Raw genomic sequence first — 9,526 nt, 5'->3', positions numbered from 1 at the left:
TGAGTGTTCTGACCATGCACCATTGTTCTTTGTGGGTGTGAAATGTGTGATAAATCCTCCCGAGTCCAGCAGCAATCCATCCCTCTGACAATGAAAGATGCGAAGATGCATTGAAGCAAAGGACACCCTCCCTCCTCTCACTACCACACACACTCCCTCTCTGCAACTTGGCTGTGATTTGGAAAATGTCAGCCTTTTTGTGTCTGCTCAGCTCTTTTTTTTTTTTTTTTTTTTTTTGGTGCTTGTCTCCTTGCACCCACACTGGCCCTGGCGTCAAATCCGCCTGGCCCTCCAGAGAGGGTGACTCATGGTGATGCCTCTCCAAAGGGAGGACTTCACAATGATTACGACACTACACGCTGCAGCACTGCCACTAATTCACTCACTGAGGGGTGTCCCGTAAATCAGAGGTCCCAGTGGCCCCAGTTGTTGCTGCTGAGAGCGAGGCTGCAGCCGGTGGCAGCCCAAGGACCAGCTGATGGACTCAGAGGCTGGCTGTCTCCGCAGTCAGCACAACACCGGGACTGTCTTTATGGTTGAACTTTGTACGCGGATAGATTACCTGTCAGAGAAAAGCTCACTTTGGTATGTGTGCTGACAGTGTCACAGTGCAGAATAACTGCCTGCTAAGCTCTACTTCAATATTGAGCATTCAGAGTGAAAGACAAAGGGATAAGAAATGCAATCCTCCTTTTCAAACGCAGAGCCCTGTGTGAAGTCAGCGGCTGTGGAGCATCTTCATAGTCTCATTTTCAAAGGTTGATTGGGAGACATCGGTAGGGAGTCATCTATCTGTGAGATATATAAATGATAGATCTACATTATATTGTAAATATGCCATTGATTTTCGGAATACCTAATTGAAAAGTCAGTGTTACAGTAAAGATTTAAAACCCTGTTGATCCGGATGTGAGCCAGCAGTCTGGGAGAACTGGCGAACCAAAATGAGCACAACAGTCCAGGAACTTGATTCAGAGCTTTCTACTCTTTCATAATGTTAATATCCATAAAGCAAATGGCATCAGTACAAAGAGTATAAAGAGTGCAAGAACAAAGGCAACTTGAGGGTAAAATCAAACAAACGATCAAAGCTAGTAAGAATGGTAGTAACATCAGGCTTTCCAATGAGGCCTTAAGTGGTGCAATAGCTCTTCAACATACTATCCAGGCTGGAGTTCATTTTAGGAAACAAAATACAAAAAGAAAACCCCTCTGCTTGCTCCTCAGTCCCAGAAGAGTCCACCTTGCTAACCCGGTGGAGCAAAGAGGGTTCATGTGCGCATGTTCACGAGAGCACCATCCTCAGCTGGGAAGAACGAGAAAGACAAATCTCAAACGATGAAACAAACACTTGAATGATAACGGTACTAAATGAAGCAAATGTATTAATTAACTAAAGTGGATCCTAAGCTTAGCTGATGAACATATCATTGAACCCAAAAGAAAGTATTCAGCTTCACCGATAATAAAAAGGACTTGACTGGTGAGGGAGACAGTGAAGTTCCCCTCAGTCCCGATTTACAAAAAACATAAGAACATGTAACAAAACATCTTAATCACCTCTGGTCACATCTTCTCATGTTTTCTGACATTTCTGCCTCCACCTCATTACGACTGAGGTGAGAGGACTTTTTTATGGCCCTGACAACATTGAAAAAGTGTGACTCTATGAGGCAGGTTTGAGCTCCACGCTAACGTCAGCGTGCTAACATGCTCACACTGACAATGTTAACACGCTGATGTTCAGCAGGTATAATACTTAACGTGTTCACTCTCTTAGTTCAGTGCCTTAGCTTGCAAATGTTTGCTAATTAGCACCAACGTTAGCACGGCTTACTGTATCAAACGTTTGATGGCATCCTCTATCCATTCATCTGTGAATGTCTGCACGGAAATTCCTGGAAAGCATGGCTTATGAAAAAATCCCCAGCAACATCTATTTCCAGAAACAGTGTTCCAGCTACTGTGGATAGTCCACAGACCTCACTGTGAACAGTTTTCACCGAAATGACTTTCTACCAAAGAAATAGTCCCTCCGTCACTGTTCAAATATTATCACAGTGGCGCTACAACAGCTCTTTCGCTTTTCTGCACACCCACTTAACAGTGCTCAAGGCCTACAGAGCCTCTCTGGCTTTCAGTCATCCAGTTCTGCATAATAAGCACCTATGTTGAAGCGGTGGGTTGTATGTTTATGTGGTCACCTTGTACTCAACTCTTGCTCCGCCGGGTTGACATACTGAGGTTCGGTGATCTAACACTGGACACAGTGGCTCAAATCCTGGTCACCTTTGTCGGTGGCATGTCTTTGAGAGTTTGCGGTTCAGCCAGGTTCGTGGCCCTCACCCAAGTCACACCACAGGGAGGCCGGCCATTCAGCCGAAGGAGAAGTGTCATCGCTGAGGTTTCAAACAAATTACACCCTTCACTTGCGGAGAGCACAGAGCGAGCCCTTGGCTGGGTGTACGCTTTTGGCCAGGGCAAAGGGAAAACTGCCCTGAGAGTGGAAGCAACGCCCCTGAAAGCAAAGTGACACCCCTCTCATATTCAGCAGGGTCTCTCCACTGAAAAAGAAGACAGAGCACACGCTGTCAGGACCGACAAAGGAAAGAGAGTCCTCAGCATACACCAAGGGACTAATATGACAAACTGTGTCCTTCCTGGCAACACAGCATGCGCAGGATTTGATAAAGGAGAGGGTGTTTAATGCGTTTATTCAATTCAGTGCCCTGACAGTTCATGATGTACAAATCTGGGCAGTGTATTGAATAGAGCAGTGTGCTGCCACCTAAACATGACAAAGACATGAGCTAAGCCTTCAATCAATGTGTATCTTGTACGTAAATTGAACATTATATATTGTTTCACAGCAAAAAGATCACGGCACACAGTTTTGACTTTCACTTGTACAAAGTATGACATTTTGTTTTTCCTCACCTGCCATTGTGACAGGCCACTGAACATTTGTTCTGGCCATTTTTATTGTTTTTTGCCTGCCACCTCGGAAATCTATGCAGAACATTTTAGAATTGTAAACACTGAGTCAGCGATACCTGACAGTGGAAATATGAAATATATCATGCAACCTCAATCCTGCACTATACTTAACTTAAGAACTGCTTTTTAAAAATAGGTGACCTGAAATTTCACCTGCCGCAGCTAACCATTACCCTGTATTTGGCAGGTGGCAGGAGCTCATTTCATTCCCTGAACAGGTCCATGTGCTTATTCTGCACTTCTTGGACAAACTGACTTATGAAAACAGTTCAAGGGGGCACTCCAGATATTTAGTAGCACGCTTCCATAAAGAAGGGGAACTCATGGGAGACTAATTTTAAAAATGGTCTAAAGAAGCTGCAGAGGCCGAGGTATTGTGACTTTTAGTCCCTCGAGTTTGTTCAGCTATGAAAACACTGGGTCCTACATTTCCCATAATGCAGCTTAATAGTATCTTTTCATTCAGGCCTTGCTGTCTGGTAACAAACATTTTTACCTCCACACTTCAGTTGTATGGTCCATCACATGCCTTTGAGTGACAGTGCTGTCCTGTTTTTCTGTTCCGAATGGTTCACAGTTTAAAGCAAATCTATGCAAAGAAAACGATGCAGTATTTGTAGGGTCACTGTTAAACATGAAAATCATTAGCAAGATATGACACTCGGCCCATACTCCCACCTGAACTGATCCATCAAGTGGCCATCCAAAAAAGATGGAAAAAACTGGGAATCCTTTCTGTTCTGTGTGTTTCCTCAGATGTGTATCACATACCACATGTCCTGGCAGAAAGAGTTCGCAATTTCTTATCCAAAAGGACTGCAATTTAGGCCCAAACAAGCAGAATATTGGTCAGTGATTTTACTTAAATAAAATATCTGAGTACTTTATCCACCGCTGAATAGCCTAACTTTCACAAATTAGTTTATATTCGAGATTTTGCTAAATTGAATGGGGAGAAGGAGGGATATATAATTTGAGAAAATTTAGTGAAATCATACGTAGTCTGGCATTGCACCACAGTTGGGGCTGTGGCTTTGTAACGCCGCTTTATTAATAACCATATGATACAATCATTCTGCCTAACGGGATTGTCAGACGGTCCCTAACTCGGACAGGCTGAGTAGTTGATGCTGGATCGCCGAGCATTAGCGGCAGCAGCGGCTCAGTCAGTCCGTCGCTGCAGTCAGACAGAGCAGCCAGTCATCAACATCCCCCCCAACGTCCACGGAGCTGTACCGTTATGTGGCTCTGAACTGACAGTGAACGGTTCAGCCGGAGCAGGTTACGACAGTGTAACATTCGTGGACATGAGGACACCTGCCCAAGCGACTTCTTCCGAAAGGCGGACCGGGAATCCTGACTGGCATCGATTTTCACCGAGCAAATGAGAAAGGTGGTGATGCAGCACAGCGGCGGCTACACAAGACACTGCCTCTGTCAGTTGATAACCAGATAGCTAGCGTTAGCAACCTAGCCAAATAGCTAGCACCTCAGCAGGCTATAGGTATCAAAGCCCAGTCTTTACCACCCACGGACAGGTAAAATGTCAACGACCCTAAACGCGTATGTCGGAATACTTCAGTTTTTTTAAATATATGTTTCCTCTTGAGCATTGCGTGGCAGTTTATTTTCCGTGGTTCGTTTTTTTTCTGCTAGCAAACGTTAGCTGGATAAGTTAGCTGCTCATTCGCTTGTTAGCTAGCATTTTGTATCGGCTAATCAGCTCACACAGACTGGCACTGTCAGAGAATGAAATTGGTATTCTGTGAGGAGACGCCGAGACATCGTAGCTCTATGCAGACCCGATGGAAAACTACTGGATAAAATGAATAGGCTCAGATAGACGTTTGTGTTAACATTAGCTGGCTTGACCCATCGGGCGTTAATACGACTGCTTATGTTAGTGTTTAAAGGGGCAACTCGTTTGGTTTCCATCCATCCCTCACATTAGCACTTGGAGCAGTTCCTGAGCGGAATCGAACATTTGCTCCACGTCTTCTTTCTGCATATGTGGTCACGGGGATGGCGCCTGTGCCTTTTCAAATGAAGCCACATTTGTGTTTGCCGGGGGGACTGAAGTTCAGATGTGATACAGCACAGGATACGTGCATGCCTTGTATTTAGCTTGCATGTCCTGCCCCTCTTGCAAAGGGTCACCACACAACTGTGAATTGTCATTCCAGTCGCCTCCGATGCATACGAATGGCAAGATGAGTTGCATGTGGGCTGATCTTGCTCTTCATCTCTCTCATTGTGTGTCATTTTATCACGATATATGTCTGATAGTAAGCCTTACGGCACTGCAACACAATAAAGCAGCAAAGAAGAGGGCTAGGGTTCATTCTGCAGTGTTGGTCGTGGCAGAGATGCCAGTGTGTGCAGAGGGCAGTTGTTTGGTGATGGTCTCACAGATCTTGCACAGCCTCTTGATATCTTAAGCCTCTGGAAAATATGTTTGTCATTTTTCTCATGCACAAAGGATTAAATGTTTTGTGTGTGTAAGTGTGTGTGTGTGTGAGAGAGAGAGATGCTGAGACATTTATTTTGGATATGGCATGTTGTTAAATTCACTATAGCATGCGAGAGGATTGTTAAGAAAATGTAATCTTTAAGCTTCATCACTTGATATGCAACATCCCAGTTTCTGGAGGTGTCACCACGTATTCGATCATAATTCAGCACTGTTATCAATCCAAGGCCGCCAGAGAGTGCTTGACAAACTGATAGTAGTGGCTCTGAGACATGCTGCGAAGGTAGAGAAATTACAACTAAAGGAAAAATATAAAGTGTATCAGCTCTGCTATCCTCACAAAACACAGAAAACACTGACTATGTTGAGGTAGGGTGGTTAAAATTAAGAGAGGAAAAGATCAGATTTTTCTAAAGTGGCAAGTCTGGTAACTACGCTGTAAAAGGGGCCTACGTCTTAGTGGTAGCTCTCCAGCTCTGTTTACAAAACTAACTGTTTGCCTGTGATATCCTTTTTTTTCAGAGTCGTCATGACCATTTTTCTGCTGACCAGTCTCTCCTTCACTGAGGGACCTCTGCCCTTTTTGGTTCCTGGACTGATCAATGCAGGAATGAGATAATAAAGTTGACCACCTGCTACAACAACACCTGTGGCACTTGTAAACCCACCCCACCCTCCTTACTCCTCCCCAAGCTAAGTTCATTTCAACAGTCAAAACATGACGACACCGGCTCTCCTGCCACTGTCGGGCCGCAGGATACCCACTCTGTCGCCGGGTGCCTCCTCTTTTCCGCACCACAGGGCTACATTGAGGCTCTCCGAGAAGTTCATCCTCCTCCTCATTCTCAGTGCCTTCATCACCTTATGTTTCGGGGCCTTCTTCTTCCTCCCGGACAATTCCAAGCACAAGCGCTTTGACCTGGGCTTGGAGGATGTGCTCATCCCTCACATTGACTCTCCGAAAGAGGGGAAGCACGCCTCAGGACAGGTGATCATACATGGACAGGGAGGACATGACGAGCACAGACACAGGTAAGTCCAACAGCAGAAGTGTATTTTTACATGCGGTGTGTGACACAAAGTTCCCTATCACATCTTCAGGAGGTTGTTTTAGTCTTATGAATGATTAAGAAAAGAAACCTTTGCAGCAAGGTTTCTTAACTAATTACTAGGCTTATTTTGGGTTCTTTAGCCAAGCTATGTCACACGCAGATGTTTCCTCTAGGTCATGAAAGCAGGTGTACTGAAACTCATCACTTCTTTGTCTGTTGTGACACCCAGGGGTGTTGGCGGAGTTTGTGAAATGATATGCACTCCCCTGATCGTCTAGATACACATCAGCACAGCTGTCCCTTCTTCCTTCTTTTTTTCTCCTCATCCTTTTGTGCAGCTGGGGTTGCTCTGAACACTCTCACCCTTTGTCTCTCCATTGGGTGTAATGGTTTAAGTTCTTGTTCAACAGAAATTTTATCACCTTGGCCACCGTGTTATCGTACTGTCCCACGGGCAGACATGGTTGAACTTGATGAGCTAGAACACACAGGCTGTTTGAAAAGCTTTAGTAACTGCTTAAACAGGCTTGGAAATTACTGCTTGCCATGAGCCAAATGCTGGTAAAGTTTGGCTGCAGCCTTTACATTTGTCATTTGTTTTGTCCAGCCTCTTTGGCTGGTTGCCAGCCATCGTTTTGACTCTCTTTTCCCTCTCCGAAATCAAATTCATATTTGGCTGCTCTAAGTGTCTTGTGCTATTTTAAATCCACTGTGCTCCACAAGTTTCATGCCCAGTTCCCAAATGCTGTTCCCAACTGACTCAAATTACGTTAAAAGAAATTCTATCTTATTTACATTGCAATACATTTTTAATTACTAACTGTAAGCCAGTAAATCAGTACTGGAGGCTATTTAGTAATGTAAAAGCCACAAAGCTTTAAATTGCGGGATGCTCTAACAAAATGGTAGCCTCATATTTGGAAATCAAGAAGTGTTTGTTTAGTTTTATTGAGATTATTTGTTTCTGAACTGAACTGTTTCAGCTGTTGAGTTGCTCTGTTGAACAATAACATTTAGCACCAAAATAAGAATGCAGTTTTTACATTTTCTGATAAATTGCATTTTGAGGGTGGGGCTTGTGGGTTTTGGAGCCTCTGTGTATTTATAAGTAGTTCTCCACATACATGCTAAATAATTTAAAAAAAATTGTATTTTCTTCCTCGTTATTTATACAGTATCATTTGATTGACATACTCTTACATATATGAATCATGCTGCACTTACATATGTATTGTTTTGTGATGACAATGGACTTGGTTGAAATAAAATACGCAAAATGCCAAGCAGTGGGTGGAAAGGATAATTTTATAGGAAAGGTCTCCTCCATGCTGGTGTAGGAGGTCATTAGTTTTACCGAGTGCTGGGCAAGGTGTTAAAAGCAATTTCTCATACAGTTTCGCAGTGGGGGCCACTGAGTGTTGCCTTCTCGTTCCCTGTGGAGCCTTTTCATTTTTCCTTCCTGAAAGCCTTCTAGAGCTTGGGATTCTGCCTGCTGGAAATAACGTAATTATTGTTGTCCAGTGACTCGGAAGGAGCAGACAGTACTGGGCTCAAGTGGTGCTGTGTGTCATAGTTTGAACCACAAGGGTTTTTTGAAGCATAAAGGTGGGAGGCTTGGAGATGTTCATGCTTTTCCAGAGGTGGCAGTTTATAGTAGGGATGAGGTGGGACTCAGTGATGGGATACAGGAGCATTTTAAGCAAAAGGTGACTCAGTTGCGTGGCTGGGCACCTTTGGTGTTAGTGTGATGCTGAAATGTTCAAATGTTTCACATGATCTCTGTCTCTGTTTTCAATAAATCCCAGACCGTTTCTTTATCACATTGAACTGAGCTGCTTGGCTAATGCATCCAAATTTGTTTAAATAATGTATCAATATGTTTTGGCACAGAGATGCACCTCAGTGCAGCAACAGATAACAGAGGGTATTTCTTCATCTGTCATTAATGGGATAATGCTAAATGGACTGGATCTGACTCATTTTATTGCCCCTTTTCAGCTTTCAGCCTTCTGTAATTTTAATTGCATGTAGCCAAATCTCACCTCATTGGAATTTATGAAATGGGTATCATGTAAGCCTTCAGAGGCAAAAATAAATTAGTATGGCTCTATTACAATAGTATAATGACAATTATGAGCATGTTCGAGTTTTAGGAAGGCAACAAGACATTAAAAATATCTCAGTCCATATTTAATTGGAATTAAAAGTTATAGGCCCAAGTTTGCTTGTTAGCATGAGAAAAAAGGAGAGGCCACTCACTGAGATGTCCCAGGGATGACAATTTAAGGTTTTGAAAAGGCAGAATAATACCATTTGAGATCTCTTTAAATTATTTTTATGCAAATTTATAGTCTCAAAATGCTCCCTGTGAATTTAACCTTACGTAAGCATTCATGTGATGTGCTATGTTTCAATTTTTTCCTCTGCTTATAGCAGCTTATGGAAATGTGTTCAATTTGCTTTTTGGTATGGCTGCCTCAGCTGTTCTTAAAATCATCATTGTGTGCTCCAGAGGAGCAGGGTTCAAACAGCCCCTGGAAAATGAGGCACGCTAGCATTTAAAGAGACCCTCAGGAGCACAGGCAGGCTCATAATAATTTCACCTTTACTTTATTTGCCCACAGAAAACCCCACAGAACCAGTTATCTGTTCACAAGCTCAGCCTGTTAATAGTCGTAGAGAGAGCAAAAGTTATCATTATATTTGCTATGGGGTTACCCATCTGTTCTATTAAATTTCTGAGATATTGATATCATTTTGAACGCCTGATAATACGGTTAAAGGGCTTTTCATACATGTAGCCTGTGACCTTTGGTAGTATTGTCCTATATTCTCATTTTGTAGTTGACCAAATGTTTCTTTTATTGGTGTTTTGTTTTCAGCAACATTGAGGACAAACTGTAAGCATTTCTGCTGTGTGTATAATGAATGTGTACATAGGCACACCTTGGCTGCATGATTACTATGAGAATCAGGAGCCAGGATTCTATAGTTGATCACTTACATG

General features: G+C 43.2%; 1 protein-coding gene across 1 annotated transcript in view; it reads left to right on the top strand.

Moving 5' to 3' along the window:
• Positions 1-4,185: 4,185 nt before the first annotated feature.
• man1a2 (mannosidase, alpha, class 1A, member 2) overlaps positions 4,186-9,526 on the top strand; it is a 131,899-nt gene continuing 126,558 nt past the window's right edge. The window contains exons 1-2 of the mRNA XM_041951161.1: positions 4,186-4,390; positions 5,990-6,499. Of these exons, the coding sequence (XP_041807095.1) occupies positions 6,186-6,499 (314 nt within the window). The 5' untranslated portion in view covers positions 4,186-4,390; positions 5,990-6,185. The remainder of the gene's footprint in view (positions 4,391-5,989; positions 6,500-9,526) is intronic.

Source organism: Chelmon rostratus, chromosome 13, assembly GCF_017976325.1.
Source record: "Chelmon rostratus isolate fCheRos1 chromosome 13, fCheRos1.pri, whole genome shotgun sequence".
Classification (NCBI taxonomy): domain Eukaryota; kingdom Metazoa; phylum Chordata; class Actinopteri; order Chaetodontiformes; family Chaetodontidae; genus Chelmon; species Chelmon rostratus.
The sequence above is the reverse complement of the archived record's forward strand: the minus strand, read 5'-3'. Positions and strand labels throughout refer to the sequence as shown.